The 19,698-nt window shown below is 56.8% G+C and overlaps 1 protein-coding gene across 2 annotated transcripts in view; it reads right to left on the bottom strand.

Annotated features, from left to right (window-relative positions):
- Positions 1–11,493, bottom strand: part of SLC29A3 (solute carrier family 29 member 3) — a 42,976-nt gene extending 31,483 nt beyond the window's left edge. The window contains exons 1-2 of one of the 2 annotated variants that reach the window (XM_040485288.1): positions 11,405–11,493; positions 8,139–8,437 (exon numbers count right to left, since the gene is read on the bottom strand). In XM_040485288.1, coding sequence (XP_040341222.1) covers positions 8,139–8,437; position 11,405 — 300 coding nt within the window. In that variant the 5' untranslated portion in view covers positions 11,406–11,493. Of the gene's footprint in view, positions 1–8,138; positions 8,438–9,147; positions 9,185–11,404 lie in introns of those variants that run through there. The other variant, XM_040485287.1, reaches the window with a different exon arrangement.
- Positions 11,494–19,698: the final 8,205 nt, after the last annotated feature.

The following is a 19,698-nucleotide window of genomic DNA, read 5'->3' as shown; positions in this document are numbered from 1 at the left end:
CATTCTTTGGAATTTTGCTCTTAAATAGCAGATTCCCAAATGGAGTCCGTGCCTTTTTTTTTTTTTTTTCCATTTGGAGGGATCCGAGTTGCACTAGGATTGGTCTGCAGGAACATGTCGATACGTCTACATCCTTCTGGAGGAACAGCATGTGGCATGGAGAAGTGATTCCCTGATATATCAGGGGCACCGGGCCCACCCTGGGGGGAAGGAGCCAGCAGGGCGGGATCTGGGAATCTGGGTATTTGCCAAGGGCACCAGGAAACATGATGCAGGCTCAGATACCCTTGGGATGCAATCCTGCTCTTGTCTTCACAGTCCTGTGGCATCAGCAAGTTACTTACTGCTTCCACTTTCCTCCTCTGTCCATTGAGGGCAAAATGCATTCTCATGGCTGGCTCGAGGCAAACAGGTAGAACAGAGTTTTTCAAATTACAGGCTGCAAGCCACTGAAGAATCTGAGATCCATCTAATGGGTCACGACTACAGTTTTATTTCCTTTTATCGTCGGCTGCGTTCTCTCCTACGGATGAATCACCTGCGTTCTTTTCTGGGACCCCCCCACCCCCACCCCGTGCACCGGAGCCGATGCCCTCCGCTCACGGACCTTGCTCACCGTGCGTCCTCCTCTTCCTCAGCACCGGCCTTCCCCTCTCTCCTGGGCCACTTGCATGAGTCGAAAATAAAACCAAACCAGGAAATCCATACCCTCCTTGACCACACTTCCCTGGAACTCCTGCCTCACTCCTCCAGAATGAGAGCTTTGGCTTTTTTGTTTTGTTTTGTTTTGTTTTGTTTTTAATGTTTATTTTGTTTTCGAGACAGAGAGAGACAGAGCGTGAGCGGGGGAGGGGCAGAGAGAGGCACAGAATCCGAAGCAGGCTCCAGGCTCCCAGCTGTCAGCACAGAGCCCGACTCCGGGCTCGAACTCATCAGCCGCGAGATCATGATCTGGGCCGAAGTCGGACACTCAACCGACTGAGCCACCCAGGCGCCCCTAGAATGAGAGCTTTGAAGGCAAAACTCCGAGAGACAATTCACGTTTGCTGCCTCCAGTGTTGTTCCTCTTGTGACCTCTGGCTCACAGCCTGGGGTCCAAATTCTGTCCCTCCCCCTCAGCACTGCTCCCCAAGGCCGCAGAGGACCCACGCGAGGTTAAATCCAAAGGCAGCTCTCCGTCCTCAGCCTAGGTGGCTTGTAGCCACTTACTTATAAGATCATCACTGGCAATCACTGGCTCCTCTTTGCCAACTCTGACCAGAGATTGTTCTCGAGTGGATGCTACTGTCCCTGTCACAGACACAAGTCCTGCCCGGGGAAATGTGCACTGTGGTCAAAAGCCGTCTGAAAGCACTTGCAAACGCTGGTACGGAGGACAGGGTTAGGACCATGGACGGCATGGGTTCCGGCAGCCCAGCTGGAGTCCCAGATGTCACTTAGTTCGCGCTTAGTGAGCACAGACTCCCTTGGTTTTTTGAGCCTTGGTTTCCTGCTCTGTAAAATGGGTATAATCCCTATCCCTTGGGGCTGTAGGAAGGACCAAAAGGGACAATGAAAATAAAGCCTCTGGCACACAGCAGAGTGTTAAACAAATGCTGCGAAATCACTGAACGAACCAGGACCCTCAGCACAGTGGCCAGGCTCCTGGGGAGCGCTTCCCTCTGGGTGGTATCTCGAACACTGTGTAGATGCTGCCGGGGTCTGTGTGCACAGGGGGCCCAAAGCCGGCAGCCGAGGGGAGCTCTGATGACCTGTCCGGGAGCCAGTTCTTCCAGAGAACTCTCATCATGTAGCCTAAGTCTATCCGGTGGGTGCTCTGGTGGGGGCAGAGAACAGCTCCTCCTTACCCACCCCCCCCCCCATGGTAACGGTTCACTGGGGTCATGTGGCTGCATATTGGCCTCACCTGGAGAACTTAACAATGCTCGTGCCCAGGCCCCTCCTTCGATTACACCAGAATTGGATGGGTGCTTGGGGCAGGCAGGTAGGCTTTAAAAGCTCGCCACGGGATTCTAGTCTATTCCACTGGGGTAGATGGGGAGACCACAGAGCACGCTGGTTGGCAGCACAGGCCCTGCTCACCTCTGGACTGCTCCAGAACCCAGTTCTGTCACTCGCTAGCAGATGACCATGGACCAGGGAGCCTCAGTTACTCCGTTAGGAAACTGGGGAGCACAGTACCTCACTCACCAGGTTATCCCGCAGATAAAGATAGTAGGTCCAAAGGCGGATAGGCATGGGCTTCATAGCAGGGGTTTTATAAAGTCAGCAGGTCATTGCCAAGACCCCTCTGATAACCTGTCCTCCAGTTTACTCTTCTCCAAACCAGTTACCCTGGTTCCTTTAACCCCACCTCTCTGGATTGAGATGTCTGTCCTTATTCATAGGAATAGCTTCCAAGTCACGCTCTGCTGCTTTGTGGGGGGGGGGAGTCCTGAGGGGCTGGGCCAGGGCGAGGGTGCTATAAATGAGGGGATGTCCTAGACGCCCACCTGCTGAACTAGACCAACCTGTGTCCCTTCCCTACGTCAGGGTCTTGCTTCATGTCCGTGGCAACGCCTGTGAAAGGACTACTTTCGTGGTGGCCACCGTGACTCCCGGATCTTCTTCTGGTCCTTCACAGACCCGGGCCATCCCTATCTTGGATTGGGGTGATGGGGCTCCCCTCCCCAACCATACAAAAAGTAACGCAACAAATTTTTATTGTTGCTACGACGTGCTGGGCACTGTGCCGGCCGAGGGCACAGGGATATATGGTTAAGAGCGCTGCATTCACCGTCCCCAACGAGCTCACAGCTCAGTGGGGGAGGCGTGCCCATCTGTGAAGCGGGCACTCTCATCATGGATCATAACAGCCCTGCCTCGTGGAGGTGCTGCAGGGTTAAATGAGCTGAGGCCGGCAACGTGCTGAGCAGTGCCCTGCCCACCCCCCCCCGCCCCCCCCCCGCCGACACTCAACATAGTGAGTCGTGGGGTAAGCACCTGATGGGGGTACACTGGGCTACTGGGGCTCCCTCCAGTTACGGGTTGGATGGGGCAGCAGCAGATTGCCAGGCCGGGGACCCAGCCCTTCTGACATCAAGGCAGACTGTAGGTTGCCCCCCCCCACCCAGTGGCCTGGCCGTGTCCTGCAGTCCCCTCGGAGAGGAGCCCTGGACAGGCCGAGGCACATAAGAAGAGTGTGTGAGGAGGCGGCCGCGCAGGGCTCGTGGCAGGGAACGACCAGGAGAAGGGCTCGTGGCAGGGAACGACCAGGAGAAGGTGCAGTCCCACTCCTCTTGGGGACAGGCAGAGGGGCGTGTCTGCACTTAATCTCCCTGGCCCAGGGGCAGCCCAGACAGGCTTGCAGGAGAGGCCAGTGGAGGGCCAGGAATGCCCCGAGGGATCAGGGATGGCTTACAAACCCCAGAGCCAGGAGGGCGGGGGGTGGGGAAGGGATTGGGGATGCCGACAGCTTGGAAGGTGGGTCCAGAATCCAGGGGCTGGATTCTGCTGAGGCACCTGTTCTCCCAGGGTGGAAAAGGAGGCTGGACCAAGGGCAGGTTCTCCATCTGGCGGAGTCAGGGTGCGGGGTGGTCCCGTCTCCGGGAGAGTCCCCTCTACGCCACTCTCTGAGCCTGACCAAGTTTGCAATCATGTGTTCATCTAAATTCTCCGTGACATTCTCTACAGCCCTTCCTCGCTCTGTGATTTGAGGCAGGTTACTGAACCTCTCTGGGCCTGGATTTTTGTCTGAAGAAACAGAATTAACGAGAGGCGAGTTGAACACCCCTGCCAGCTCAGGGGGCCCAGAGTCGGGCTCAGGAGGACAGAAGACAGAAGACGGTGGCCACCGTGGTGCCCTGCGGCACAACCTTTTCAGAGAAATTCTTCCTTGTTTATGCTGTAATTTTGTGGGCTCTGGGCGCTGGGCCCAAAGGCCTGTGGTGGGTTTATTCAAAGTTCTTATTCCGGGGACTAGAGACAAGGGGGCGGGTGAGCAGGACGCTTTCTAAATCATCCCCCAAACTGTTCTAGGCAGAAGGGAATGAGCCTGCGACGGGAGGTGACCTTGAAAGTGACATAAACTGGAGGGGAGGGGCTCTGTACAAACAATCCTACTAAGCCCAACTCCCCATCCAATGGTATCCATCCCTGGGAAATATTAAAAGGAAAGTACAGAAAAAACCCGACATCCAGACCCACAGCTTATGGAGTTGCAGGTGGTGGCTGGAGACAGATCCATCTGACTCTCCCCCTCCTTTGCCCAAAGTGGCCCTCAGGTGACAGAGCCGGCCAGCCCCTTCTTGCAGGGAAATCGGGAAGAGAGCAGGAAAGAACTGGGGAGGTGGGTGGCAGGAACGAGGAATTAGGCAAAGAAAAACAGCCTGCAAAATGCAGAGACGCCCCAGCATGCTCGCTTCCCAAACCCGGCCCATGAATCGAGGGGTGACAGGTCTCTCATCTGTGATGCCAAGAGCCAGGAGCTCCGGGCAGCCGCAGGTACTACATCTGCACCTGCCAGCGCTTGGAAAGAGGCAATAAAGCATCGTAGCAGGGCCTGGAATGCTAAGTGCCTGCAGCTGGGAAGGGACCGCCTTACAGCGAGAGCAGTTCGCGGCACACGTCCACTGCGCGAGGCCCCTCTCCCAGACACCGGCCTGTGCTTCCTCTCCTGCCCCGGGCAGCCTGCTCCCGGGGCGGGGGGAAGGGGGGGCGCTGGACAGAACAGGTGCACGCTCCGTCTAGCCCTGGGGGCTGCCATGGCCGGGTGCTGGCCCAGACAGACGGGGATCTTCTGGATGAAGCCCAAGTGGGCTGGGTAATTTACCGAGGCTGGCAGAAACCGGGATGCTTGAGTCACTGGTACATAAAAGCGGATCATAAAGCACCCCAGCCAAGCCAGACGTCTGGAAATACACCAGGGCCACACGCAGCTTAGAAGTGTGGGCCCCATCCCCCAAGTGATAATAACGACAATAATGTTTATACAGCAACTTAGAGGGGTAGCTTCTCCGAGCCTGTGCTCAGGGCTTTGTACGCGTCTTAATTTACTTAATCCTCGTAAGGACCCTAAGAAGCTGGTCATAGTAGCATCCTCCTGTCACATACCAGGGAGATGAGGCAGCACGGGGGCCAGAGAGCCACGTACAAACAAAGGCAGGGTGTGAACCCCTGCAGTCTGCTTCCAGAAGCCAGGCCCCAGGCAGTGTTTCCCAAACTCTACTGCGCCCCTCAGGAACCTGGGGGGCTTGTTAGCGTGCAGCTGCTGACTCAGCTGGTCTGGGGCAGGGGCCTGCCTCACTGCCAAGCTTCCAGGCGATGCCCGATCCGGGGACCACACCTTGAGTAGGAGGCTCTAAACTACTAGACTAAAATGATGGAAAGAGCCTAAATGTCCATCAACTGACGAATGGATGAAGCAATTGTGGTTTAGATACACAATGGAATACGACGTGGCAACGAGAAAGAATGAAATAGGGCCTTTTGTGGCAACGTGGAAGGAACTGGAGGGTGTTACGCCAAGTGAAATAAGTCACACAGAGAAAGACAGATACCATATGTTTTCACTCCTTTGTGGATCCTGAGAAACTGAACGGAAGACCACGGGGGAGGGGAAGGGGGAAAAAAAGGTACAGAGAGGGAGGGAGGCAAACCATAAGAGACTCTTAAAGACTGAGAACAAACTGAGGGTTTATGGGGGGGGGGGGGGCGGGGGGGTGATGGGCACTGAGGAGGAGGGCACCTGCTGGGATGAGCACTGGGTGTTGTGTGGAAACCAGTCTGACAATAAATTTCATAAAAAAATAAAAAATAAATAAAAATAAACTACTAGACTACTTTCCCATGACATCCCTTCAGCTGTGGAAATGGGTCTACACCACACTGCTCTGGCTCTGGGGGTGTCCACAAATTCCTCAGTCAATAGGAACAGGCATTGGCAGGGGGTCAGAATCAAGGGGCTGGGGCCAGGGGAGAGGGCGTGAAGTCTTAAAATAACCCTGTCCATTCCCCACCTCAGCCTAATTTGATCAGAATCTCTGGGGTGGGGCTCAGACCGGGATTTTTTTTTTTTTTTTAATTTTTTAAATCTTTGCTTATTTTTGAGAGAGAGACAGCACGTGAGCAGGGGAAGAGCAGAGAGAGAGAGGGAGACACAGAATCCGAAGCAGGCTCCGGGCTCTGCACTGTCAGCACAGAGCCCGACGCGGGGCTCGACCTCACAAACCGTGAGATGGTGACCTGAGCCAAAGTCAGACGCTCAACCGACTGAGCCGCCCAGGCGCCGCAGACTGGGATTTTTTTCAAAACTCCCTGGGTGATTCCAACGTGGAGTCATGTAGAGTCCCTGAGACAGACAACAGGGCTGCTCCAGTCAATGAGTCAGATTTATCCCTACAAGACTGGGGAAAGTTCTTCAGGGTTCGGTCAGGGATTTCAAAAGTGCTTTCAGAAAAGGGGGTGGTGAGCCACTGCCTGGGCCAGTTGAGGGGTATGGCTCGGGTCTGCTAGCGTTCCCTCTTCTTGTGTCCTGGAGGAGACAGGCAGCTGGCAACCCCCAATCTGGCAGCCTTTCAGAGATGCCCCACCTTCCCCATCCGTGAGCTTTCAGGAGTGAGCAGACCCAGCCTAGATCGGCTGTGGGCACCGAGGCTCCAGATAAAGATTAACCAAACCTCTGAGTCCTCTTCTCCACTAGGCCTTGACCTTGGCCCAGCCCAGTCCTAGCAAGAATCCTGCTAAGTCAATTTCTCCAGAAGACCCCACCCTTGATATCTGATCGCCCTGGATATAGGAGCAAGCTCCACATCCCCCACCCCTGGTGGACAGGCCCTCGGCCTGCCTTTAGCAAGAATCCCCCTGCCCTTGAGGGCTCTTCATACTAATTTTTCATCCACTGAGCCCTCACCCTCCTCCTCGGCTATAAATCCCCACACGTCCTTGTAGTATCTGGAGTTGAGCACGACCTCTCTCCCTTAGTGGAGCCTTCCTTACCGTCTTAACAAGTGGCAGAATACTCTCTTCAATACTGCCCCTGCCGGAGGGAAAAGTCATACCACACAGTGAAGGGCCCCGATGGTGGGAGGGGGCGTGGTGCCACTGCCGACTAAACACAATGTCCACTCCTCACCTTGGCATTCAAGGCCTGAGCAAGGACTTCGGGGCCCGGGCAATGACCTCAAGCCTCGTTTTTCTCTTAGGTGCACCCCACATCGAGTAACGCTCGGTGCTTTACTGCCCCTCACACACCAGAACTTTCCCCCATCCTGCCTCTGCTCAGGTTTTTTTCTCCCACCTGAAAGTTCCTCTCCCTTCTTATCCACCTGCTCTGAGTCACAGCCATCTCTCCCCTGGTGACAAGGACTTATCCTCGAGTCTGCGTTTCCCCCCATCGCCTTTAACCGTACCACCTCTCAGCTTATCCGGGCACACGGTTCTCTGGGATAATGACAACATTTAAAGGCTACATTTCCCAGCCTCCTTTGCAGCGCATGTGGTCATGCGACTCAGTTCTGACCAATGCGATGTAAGCAGAAGCAATGAGTGTGACTTCCAGGAATGTGCTTATGCCTCTCTTCCTCCTCTTGCTGTAATGGCTGGCGCTCCAACAGCCATCTTGGCCTGTGAGGGGATCCTTAATATGGAAGCTATACCTGATAGAGCAACAAAATTTCCGACCCCACGGAACGTCACACCAGCGTTGGGCTGGCCCCTCCAGACTTGAACACGGGAGAAAACTTGCCTTCCAGCTTGTTTTAGCACTGCTTTTTTGGAACTTTCTGTAACAGCTGACCTTAATGCGATTAGAGCCACCTTTTCCAATCCCCGGAGTCACGAACTCTGGATTCTTGGGTTCGCCCTGTGACACTGCACAGAATCACCGTTCGTGTCTTCCGCCCGAGTGAAACAGTAAGCAGTCTGAGGGCTGCCATCCTGTCTTATCCATTTCCATTCTCCCCACCACATGAAGCATGAGGCCTCACACACAACACAAAGCATGTCTCGGGATCAAAGCCTTTCTACTGTACTCCACACAACTCACTGGCTTGCATCCATATTCTCAGCATCCTGGAAACCCAAGCAAAGCTGCCCTTCGCCCCAACCAGGCTGCTTGCTCCCACCGCCCCCACCCGCTCCCGGGATGAACACTTCCTTACCAAGATGTCCGAACCCGTGGCTTCCTCCCCTGCGGTTGGGCTGGAGCAGTTGCGGAGTTTGAATAGCCAGTACTCCTTGGCAGCGACAAAGAAGTTCCATGGCAGTAGGCCACCGATGCCCAAGCTGAAGAAGATGATGTAGGTACCGTTGAAGCGGTCCTTGGGCCTCTGCAGGCCGGGCGGCGGGCGGTCTAGCAGCTTCTCAAGGAGCGCTTCCTGGTCAGCTCGGAGATTGCTGCCTGCAGGTCTGTAGGTGGCGTTTGCACTGTGGTGAAAGTCACCCTCTGAGATCATGGCCACTATTGGAGGAGAGGGAAACGGAGGCAGGGCAGGTGATCAGAAGCTTAGCCTGGGCACAGCTAGGGACGCACCGTCCTACAAGCTGACCACGCCCCCACCCTGGGTCACCAAAGCACGGTTAGAGAGCTTCACGTTTAAGGATCAGGGAGAAAGACAAGATATCGGAACGGTAAGTGACCAAAGGATCACCCCCCGCCCCCCGCCCCCGACTCCCACGCAGGCCAACACAGGTAGCAAATAAGCCAGAAAGCAGGGCTGGGCTGCGTGGGGAAGAGAATATATACACATACGTATGTACGTCCTCTGGAAGGACACACAAGAAATTTCAAAGAGGGGCTACGTCTGAGGCGGGAGGCTGGGGGCGATGGGGAGGGAGGGATCTTCACTCCCTACTCTTGTGTGCCTTTGGAATTTCGAACAACATGAATGTATTATGTGTTCAGAAATAAAACCATAAATAGAAGCAAAGACATTCAAAGTAAATAGCATTAAAAACACAACCACCGCCAAAAATCCATGGTGTCTAAGAGATCTAACAGTCCACTCGCTCATTTAATTTGCAGGAGCTAGAGGTCCGAAGAGTGGAAGGTCACACACCAGGTCCACGGCCAAGGCTGGGTTGGCAGTTCCTGCCCCGGCCCCCACCTCTGTCCCTCACATCCCACCGGGAGACGGCCACTCCCAATCTGCGACAGCACCTAAGACTAACCGAAATTTCTGCTAGGAACCATCGCCGACATGACCTTGGGCGAGTGGCCGTGCTTCGGAGCCTCGATTTCCCCGTCTGCAAACCGAGGGAGGCCTTCTTACGATGGTTATACAACTGCAGCTGGCTGTCAGTGCCTGGACCGTGGGAGCAGCTCTTACACAAACGTCAGCGTCTTCCCCGCCACCGTGGGCTTGTCACCTGGCGGCTGGCTGCTGGATTCGGCTGAAAAGTCGTATGCCCGCTTCTATGCTCTATATAGCACCTAGGACATGGCAGCAGCTTGATAAATGGCAGTACTTCCAAAGAGCTGACGATGGGACACTGTAGTGTCTCCCGTAGCAGCTCCCCTCCCCCTCCGTCACCCCGTACATCAAGAAATCGACGCAGCGCAGCTCGGCTCCCATTAAGAGGCTGAGCCTTAAGTCACAGCATCAAGCCAGGCGGAGTAGAGCCTTTCTTCCCTGGGGACAGGGGAACAACACCCCGTCCCGCAGGCACAGAGCCTTCTCTGCTATTTCAGGAGGGCCACACAACATTATTGCCTCCTTTTTTCAGGGGCGAAGAACGAGGCCTTGATTTGTCCCACATTCGAGCAGTAAGAATCGCCAAGAGTTGACACGCAACCCGGTACTCATGCAATGCCGGTCAAAGGCCCGCACTTGAGCCTGACAACAGCCCAGCGTGATAGGCACTACGCTGAGACTCATTTCGCAGAGGGAGAGAGAGTCTCGGAAAGGTTCAGTCATGTGCCCGAGGTCACACAGCCCCCCAAATGGCAAGAGAGAGGTCGCACAGCCAAGCAGACTGAGGCCCCGGGCGGGAGAGGAGGCTGGCTGGCAGTGTGAACCCACGTCTGCTGGCTCCAAGTCCAGATCTCCTTCTAGAAGGCCTCACGGCCAGGGAGCTGTGAGCAGAGGCAAAGAGGGTGCAGGGCACCCTCAGCGATGTTTGCTGAATGAATGGATTTTGCGTGGCCAGGATATTCTCTCCTACCGGGGTAGCTTGTACCCCGGAGCGGCAAGCAAGAGGTACATACCTAAGCCTCCAAGCCAGCAAGTCTATTTTCAACTCCCCCGGTTGAGCAGAGCCCTTCCTAGCCTTGATCCACAGGGAGCCCACCACTAACAAACTAACCAGGGTGGGCACACAGGCATGTGCAGACACACACAAATTTCTATATTAGTGTGGAAAAATGTAAAAATGATGACCCGTGTAGGACAACAGACATAAGGGCAAGTGGTTCCTTCCAGATGCTCCAGCTACAGGGGCGGGTGCGGGGGCCAACGGTGGGGTCACTCCAGCCCACTCTCATCTCCAGGCATTTATTTGTCCGGGACCATTCAGCCTTGACTGAGCTTCTGAAGAAGGAGCCAGAAATTTTCTCCGACCTGGGTCACAGGCCAGGGCATTGGAGTGAGCAAAGTCTTATTACGGTTCATAAAAGCTAGCTGCTGGCTTTTGGATTAAAAAGAAAGAAAAAGAAACCGAAGGAAGAGCCGTGGTATCGTCAGCACGGGCGGGCTGTGGCCTGGCGTGTGCCCCTCAGGCACCTGCAGGAGCGGGCCGGGCTTGGCCCTGCTCCCTTCCTGGGGGATGTGGGGGTAGGGGCAGCGCCTGCACCAAGAAGCAGAAGTGGGTGGTGCCTGGGGCCGCTGCAGGCCACCATCTGGAACTGGCTGCCGGTTCCGACCCGGTTTCCGACTGTGGCTAAGTCAATCTCCCCTTCGGGCCTCGATCTCCCCGCCTGTGAAACGGGGGCAGGGGAAAACATTGCTGGGGAACACAGGGCGCCGCCCAGAGGCCGTGGCAGAATGGGCTTTGGGGCTGTGGACACCTCCAGCCTCAGACTCCCCAGTTGGAACTGAGCGTCAGCCACCTTCTGGATACTTTGGGCTCATGTGTCCATACCCGGGCCCTCCAGGTGGTGAGGTCCGGTCTCAGGAAATCCACGAGGAGGAGAAAGAGGAGGGCAGAGAATGGGGCGCGGCGAGAGAAAGAGGATAGCGACCCGGAAAGGGGGAAATTGAGGGCGAGGGGAGCAAGAAGGAAGAGAAGGGACGATGGGGTGGGAGACAGCGACAGGCGCCCAAGAGGAGGGGCCGGGGCTGGGACGGAGGCCCTGAGGTCTCTCCCGTGGAGCAGTCCCCGGGAGGGCTCGTGCGGGGAGGCCGCCGAAGCGCGAGCCCCAGGGGACCGCCGGGAGCCTGAAGAGCTGGGCGGGTGCCAGGCCCGCGCCCGACCTCCGGCCCGCACTTACTGTCGCCGCCGCGCCGCCGCCGCCGCTGCCTCCCCGGCCGCCGCGGCCACTGCGACTAGGGGCTCGGCGGGGCCGCAGGCCGAGCTCCGCCTCCCGGCCCCGCCCCGGCCCGCTGACGCCGGCGCTTCCCGGTTTGCAAACCCTCTTCTCCCTTTGTCCCGGGCCGGCCCCCGCGCGCCGGCGCCGGGCTGCGGCTACGCGCCCATTGCACGGGCGGACAAAGCGAGGCGCCGGCCGCCCGGTGCACCTCCCGTGCTGGCCCCGGAGCTCGCGGGGGCCCAGCGCGGTCCCTCCCCGCCCCCCCCCCCCCGCAGGAGCCGGACCCGGGGACCCGATCGTCTCCAAAGCCTGCACCCCGGGACCCAGAAGAGTTCCACCTTGCCCCCAGACTCCCGCAGAGGGCGCCCCCTCTAACTGCAGCGCCTCACTCCTCCCTGATCCCTCTGCCGGCCCAGCCACCCAGCTTTTGCGCATGGTGTCCGGCCTTCTGTATGCCAGGCCAGCGCCATGGCGCTTTGCCTTGTCACCACCTTCCGGAGACTCCTTGTCTGGCTGAGGCAGAGGGGTGGCTGGGCTGGAGGGCACACGGTCCTCAGGATCGTCTGCCAGGCCCTCCCACCAGCCCCCAGACATTTGTGTCTGAGTGACAGGCCGAGGGGGCCACCTTTACCAGACGTACCCTCTCTCTCTGCCATGCCCCTTACGTCCACTGTGTCCTAACCCCTCACATGCCTGAGGGTCAAGGAGAGCTGGGCATATGGGAAACCAAGAGGCAGCCGCGGTTCTAAAGCCCCTGCGGGCCTGTGATGGATGCCCCCCAAGGCACAGGGTGGGCTCAGTGCTAGGTGCCCTTGGGGCAAGGTGAGACTCAGAACACCGTGCTTCCTTCATTCAATAGGCCTACTGCGTGCCAGGCCCTGCAATGAGGACCTGTGATATCGTGATGTAAGAAAAGAAAGCCACAGGTCCCAGATGGCCATTTAGACTGAGTTCCCAAACCGCAGCTTAATCCCCAAACTCAGCGCAGTTTCAATCTCCCCTCCAGAAAGGTGGCCTTAACTGGTCAGTCAGGAAATACTTCTTTCCGTCGGCCCCAATGAATCTGTCGCCTAGGGTCCTCCCCATTCCCCTCCCTCAAAGAAAGATAAGGCAATCCGCATGATAAGGCTCTTGCTTTTCCCCTGGCAAACAACCTTCTCTGAAACAATCTTTATTTATTTACTTTGTTTTGCTAATAACGTTCTCACCCCCACCCTCCGTCTATAAAAACCTTCCACTATGTACAACTTTCCTGAGTGCCTCTCTCCTTGCTAGATGGATTGCTTCCCGGCCCCATGGATCATTTAATAAAGCCAATTAGATTCTCAAATTTACTTGGTTGAATTTTGTTATTTAACATAAGTCTGTCCCAGTTCCCGACGTGAGAGCTTCTGAAATTCTTGGAATTTCCTGGGCAATACGGGTGAGAGGAGCGGTTTTTGCTTATAACAAGCCCCTTTCAGTCACACCAGGGTTTATGCTAATCCAGTGACTCCTACTGGGCCCCAAGATAGCTTCGGGATGGGGGCTGGTTGTGCCGAAGGAAGCAAGTGTGAAATTAAGAGGTTGGGACTTTGAACACCACGCCCCACCTCTGCAGAGAAGAGGGGCTGGAGATTGACTTAACCACAATGGCCGATGAGTTAATTAATCATACCGGTATGCCTCCATAGAAACCCCTAAGTGACAGAGTTCGGAGAGCTTCTGGGTTGGCAAACACACCTACTTGCTGGAAGGGTTGTGCACCCTAACTCCCTGGGGACAGAAGCTCCTTTGTTTGGGACCTTGGACCCTGTTCATCTGCATCCTTTACGATAAGCCAGTGATAGTGTTTTCTTGAGTTCTGTAAGCCATTCTAGCAAATTCCGGAAACTGAAGGGATGGGTGTCATAGGAACCCCTGACTTTGTAGCCAACAGCCAAGTCAGACAGAAGTTTGGGTGCCCTGGGCACCCCATGCTTGCGACTGGTGTCTCAAGTGGGGACAGTCTTCCGGGACTGATGCCAGCTCCAGGTAGTTCGCGTCAGAACTGAACTGAATTGCAGGACACCCCACGGTGTCTGGAGAGTTGGAGAATCGGTTTGTTGGTGGGGAACCGCCCCCCCGCCCCCGCCCCCCACATTTGGTGTCAGAAGTATCGAGGGCGAGAATCGTGCCGAGGCCCAAAGGTACAAAGGGCTCGGTTCTCCTGTTGGAGGAGCTCCCACCCTCCGCAGGGGAGACAGGCCAGTGAGCGCAGAGGACACCGGGAGCCCTGCAGGGACGTGCCTGGTGCAGCGGGGTCAGCGGTGGGCCGGTGACCGGAGTCAGCAAGGACTGGGCCCCCGTCCGCGTTCGCTGAAGCCTCGCATCCTTGTGAGCCCAGTTTCACAGGGTGCAAGTCCAAGGTCGTAAGGTTAAGTAGCTGGCCCGAGGTCACAGGACGGTGGGGCCTGTGTTGGCCCCCCAGGCGTGTCTGACTCTAAAGTTGGCACCTGTTTGCGGGTCCATCGTGTGCCTTTCCCAAGGGTCTGGAGGCGGGTGGGGTGGGAGGTGGGATGGAAGGAGAAGGGTGGATCGGGTGGGCTGGGGTCGGGGGCAGTGAAAAGACTGGCCCAAGGCAGAACAGAGGAGATACAAGTTTACAGAATACACTGCAAGGGAACAAAGGAGGGCCTGTGGGTCTGGAGGCAGTGGTGGGGGGAGGAGCTGTAGTTAAGGGGAGGGAGTGAGGAGGTGTGGGAATGTATGGAATCTTCCTTTTTTGGTCCAACCCCCCTAGGGTTCTCTGAGGAGCCTGTTTGGGGGGTCACCGCGGGCCCTTTTACCTTGCCCAAGCCGGTTGCCTAAAAGCAGCCTCCACAAAGGGTTTCTCAGAAGAGGGGATCTTGGAACCGAATCTACAAGGACGCCGGTGGCCCATTGGGGAGAGCAGCGAGGACCTTCCAGGAGCAGAAGGCTGAACAAAGGCAGAAGGCATGTCCACGGAGGGAGGGCTGTGAGGCTGTGAGGGAGGCCGGGCCCTGGCCGGGATGGTCACAAAAGCCAAAATGGACATTTGCACATCGCCCTGCAGGCCACAGCCTTCCATAAGGGTTTGCAGACGAGGAGAACGGGTCCCGGTGGGGGGGGGGGGGGCGGTTAGAGAGGTGACCATGGTGATCAAAGCCAGGGCAATGGACTGGAGGCTGGGGCCACTTGGCTTCAATATCCGACAGATTTGTCCAGCCTAAGAAATCAGATCCACATTTGGGAAGTCTTAATTTAGCATCTTATCCCTTCTGGGCCTTGAACCGTCCTGGCTCCCAGCCCCGCCTCTGCCACCCAAGTCTATATACAGTTGGTAACACCCTGCCCCGGACACCTGGACCCTACCTGCAATCTGGGGATGGGGTGGGCAGGAGGAGGGAGGTGCAGGGGGCTCCAGGACACTCTTTTGGGGGATTTGGGGGCCCCTGTGTGGTCGCTGGGGGGAAGGCAGAAGACCTGTCCTGAATCTACATTTGCTCAAGCAAGCCGGCTCTTCCGTGGAGCTGATGCGATGTCCAGATCGGGGAGAGCAGGTAGATTTCCCCAAGAGGCTCCTACCTATATACCATCCTGCACAGCTGAGACAATGGCCGCTGTCCACAGGGAAATGACAAGAACCTAAAGGCTGAAGACTGTTCCCGGATGCTGTCCCTGATGGGGAGGGGGCACAGTCGGGAGGTCCCTCTTGTTGTACTTGGCCTCCCAGGGCTGGGCGGATGTTTTCTCGAGAGACCCAGAACTTGACTCAGAGCAACGCCACAGAGGAGGTGTTCAGTAGGCAGTACCGATGCCTGGCAAGGAAGGCGAGACTTCACAGAGCTCTGCTCTGGCTGCCCCCGTCCCCGGCCCCCCACCCTGTCCCGCGGGGACCACCGGCTCGAGTCCAATGTACAGCTCCATGAGGGAGGTACTCTGAGTAGCCTCATTTTGCATATGAGGACCCTGGGGTACGGAGAGGTCAGTATCTCGCTCAGAGTCGCACAGCTAAGTGGCAGAGCCCAGATTCAGATTGGCACCTTACTGAAAGCCGAGTCAGGGGCATCGTCAGAGGGGTGGGTCACACAAGCTCTTACCCAAAGCCCGCTGACCTGTCTGCGGGTTCTTCCTGCAGATTCACACAGCCAGCGCTTAGGAGGTCAGCCGGGTGTGTGCTGAGGCTTCCAGGCATGGGGTTGGCAGGCCATCTTGTGATCACGCCCCGTCACTGCAGTGCGTGCGAGCTGGCTCAGTGAGGCTGCACGTCCTTGCCTTTCGGGGGTTTTTACTGGGCCCGCCAGCGGGGCACGTGGATCCTGGGAGACAGGGACTCATCCATAACTGCAGAGCCTTAATTCTCTGCTCTCGCGTCACCAGTTCAACCCCTCCACTCTACCTCCCCTTCTGCGTCCAACGGCTCCCTTTGGGGGCGATTGCTGGAGATTCCTGGAGATGCCAGCCCTTGACCCCTCCGTCTCCCCTCCATGCCTCAGGCATCTTTCCCTCCACCCCGAGTCGGCTTGGAGCCCCTGGTCCATAATTGCAATAGAGTCTCAGCAATGCCCGACACTCCCATGCCCGTCCTCTCCTGGTGGTACCGATGGCCAACCCGGGATGCAGCCACCTACATCTGAGGGGATGAGCCTTGCTGGAGAAAGTGCGCAGCAGGCAAGGGCTCCACTCCGAGGTCGGGCTTACCAACCTGCGATGGGCCTCCGGGATGCCAGCGGTCCCGTGGCACATCTCAGCTCCTGCTCTCCGTCAGAACTGTTGCCACCTTCCTCCTTCGCTGGCTTCAGACCCCTGAACGCACCCCGCCCCGAGGTGGCCTCGCCTCCCGCCTCCCACCCGATGAAGAACACAGAAGTCGCCAGGGAGGCACATCCTCATTTCTCCACACCAAATGTGCCCCATCGGCTTCTGTTTTCCTCTGTCCAGTTACAACAGGGCAGTTGCTGTCCTCCGTCCTAGGGAGGGGATGGGATCCGGAGCGTCAGACCAAGCCCTGTGCTCAGCACCTCCCAGTTGCCAGCGGCTCCATGCCTCCCCGGCCCTGTGAGGTCGGCCCATCGCAACGCCCCCGCGGGAGTCGAAGGAAGGGGGACAGGCCACCAGGAGCCGGAGGGAGAGCAAAAGAGCATGTGGAGGCCGACCCACGTCACGTGAGGACCTGGCAGTGTTTGGATGGAGGGAGAATGGCTTCAGGGTGGAGCGTGAGAGCTGTGTCCAAATCTTTGAGAAGCTGGCAGGGGGTGTAACACTTAGACGTCCTCCTAGTGATGGTAAAACTAGCTGAGGGTAAAATTAGCCCTTACAGGGGCGCCTGGGTGGCTCGGTCGGTTGAGCGTCCGACTTCGGCTCAGGTCATGATCTCACGGTCCGTGAGTTCGAGCCCCGCGTCGGGGCTCTGTGCTGACAGCTCGGAGCCTGGAGCCTGCTTCCGATTCTGTCTCCCTCTCTCTGCACCTCCCCCACTTTCTCTCTCTCTCTCTCTCTCAAAAACTAACATTAAAAAATGTTTTTGTTAATTAGCCCTTACAGTGAAAATAAGTAAGCACCCAATCAATAACATTTATCACTATTCTTTTAGCAAGTGGTGTGTTCAGCATCTCTGGAAGTCGTCAAGTGGAGTCTGGACAAGCCTGTGAAATGGAAGTAGACGGTGGCCAAGGACAACCCCCCCCTCCACCGCCCCCGACCTCCGCTCTTCTAAAAGTCAGTGAAACCGATCCCAGTGAACCTTTGCAGTTCATAGCGACAGCCTCTGCCCACTGTAACCCCCTTGGGTAATCACAGTATTTACTGATCTGAGTCCTGGGCATCTATCTGTCCCTGGGGACCTGGTGGTAGGGGAATTGCTGGGGCCCCGGGGCCTGGCAGCTAAGCCCTGTCTCGGGTTTCATCAGGCGGTGGGGAAGCCCTTGGGAAGAGGACCAGCCACGGCCACCATCCCGTGAGGGGATGCGGAGGGGCACCGAGGCAGGCGCCACTGTCCCTCTGACGCAATCCCCGCCAAGTGGCACGCAGGCAAGGGCCTCTTGGCAGTCTGCACAGAGGGCCGGGGGCTCCGGACCGTCCCAGCCAGCAAAGCCCTGAACCAGAGCAGCTCTGAGCCTGACCCTCCCCTGCTTCAGCACCTTTCTACAGCCCACTGGTGCCCAGCAGATCCTAGACTGGGGTGGGGGGGTCTTATTTGGAACCACAACTTAGAGCCAGTGGTGAGGGCCTTCCTCTCCACTGGGCTGTATGGTCTCCGCTTAGCTAGTCTCCACGTCTCCCTATCGCTCCCTAGCACGCTGAGGCCACATGTGAGAGGCCGCTTGATAGAGATCCATGCTCCCAACAAAAGGAGGAAGCAAGCGAGCTAAGACGGCCTTGTGTCTCAAGAACCGGCCAAGGGGGCAAAAGTATTAATATGGCTGCTTCTCTATTCATGTCATGCGCAGCCTGGATCCTGGAGGCATTTGTTTTTGAGCCAGGCTTCTAGACCAAGCCCTCGACTCCAATGTCGAGGAACAGATCTGCGTGAACCTGGAGTGGGTGGCCCCTGGCAGCTGGGTCAGGATGGCCCCTCTGAACTTCCCAGATCCCAACCTGATCCTTCAGTCTCTCCGCTACGAGCTTTCTCACCTCCATGCCTCTGATCACACGGTCCCTGCTACCTGGTGGTTCCTTGCACCCAGACCTCCACCCCTATCCCCCCACCAGCCTAGACACCACCACAAGGCAGGCAGCCGGAATGACCCCATCCCTGCTTCGTGTTCGTGCCGCGTTGGAACCACTCCCAGCTGGCTGCTTCCCGGTCCTTGTGTACTATGGAAACTCACTTTTTATTCTGCGGTGAGCTGCTAGAGGGCCAAGTCTAGGCATGACTTAACGCCTGGTATCCCCTGTGCTGTGCCCATCTATGGATTAGATCCATAAACATTGACTGAATTTCCAGGAATCCCGGACCCTCTCTTGGGGAAGCTCCCCAGGCTGAGGAGCTGTGATGGGTAGATTCAAGCTACCTGCAGCGAGGCCCGGGCTGGGTCGGGCCCTCATGGCTGCTGGAGGAGCACAGACTCACGGGTGCCCCCTCCCGGGGATTACCCCCATCTCCTGGGTCAGGGTCTCTGAGAGGTCACCACCTCACACTCCCCCCACCCCCCACACACCCAGATCGGGCCCTGAGACTATTTCAGCACCTGCGGCTGACAGCGGCCTTGACATCTGGCCCATTACCTGCTGAAGGGGCATCCGTATCTTCTCTTAGCAAGACATTTCATAAAAGAAAGTTGCCGCAGACTTTTGCCTAAAAGCATCTCCCCTAAAATACATAACTGAGAAACTATGGCTCAGGGAAACCAACCCCAGTGTTCTCAAATATCACTGTTCCAGAAAGCCTTTCTTGACTCCCAGGCTGAGTCAGCAGCCTCTCTGGGCTTCCGTGGCCCCCTTGTCCACCGGTTTCTCTGTCTCTCCATTAGGCCACAGGCTCTGAGGGCAGTGTGTGAGGCCTGGCCCTCGTGCCCAGGACTGACCGACAGACACGGTGTGCTGGATGACCGTGGAACCCCAGTCCCTGCCCTGACTGTTTGTGTTTGGAAAAGTTAGCACTGGGGAAGCTCCAAATCTCCGGTGCCTCCTGTCCCTGGAATGCTGAATCCAGGACAGGGATTGTGAGAGAAACAGACTTCTGTTGAAGACAGTCACTCAGTTCTCCAGGGCCAAGTGCTAAGAAGCCTGGGCTCTTGGTGTGAGATGCCTGTGCCCAGCTCAGAGTGCCGGGTTTCACGGCAGCTTCTCCCGTGGAGTGGTCTGGAGGGAGGCAGGTGCCCCTGGGCCGAGGCTGCGAAGGGAACAGCATGGAGAACAGGCAGCCGCAGCCCCCAGAGGCCTACGCAGGCGCGCCAAAGGCTTTAGTTAAACAGGAGGCTGGAGATCCGAGATGGATGGGTTGAGCCTTAGCAACCAGAATGAGACCGAGACCATCTTGATGACAGCCAGGGAGGGAAAAGCTAGGGGCCTCCATGGGGACGTCATTAAGGGGGCCTGTTATCCTGTGGGAAACACAGTGTCGGCAAAACGAATTTCCGAGCAGTTATTGGAAAAATAAAACTATTTCATGTTTATACCTCAAGGGGTTGAGACTCTTGGCTCAGATCCATTATATTTAAATATTTACGTGCAGACGTGTGTGTTTGTATTTGCATAGATCTTCCTGAGAGGATATGTAAAAAATGAACCAATTATCTCTCGGGGTTGGCGGTGGCGGGGGTGGGGGGGGG

This window comes from Herpailurus yagouaroundi, unplaced genomic scaffold (assembly GCF_014898765.1).
Source record: "Herpailurus yagouaroundi ecotype Mexico unplaced genomic scaffold, PumYag 163, whole genome shotgun sequence".
In the NCBI taxonomy this organism is placed as follows: Eukaryota; Metazoa; Chordata; class Mammalia; order Carnivora; family Felidae; genus Herpailurus; species Herpailurus yagouaroundi.
The sequence above is the reverse complement of the archived record's forward strand: the minus strand, read 5'-3'. Positions and strand labels throughout refer to the sequence as shown.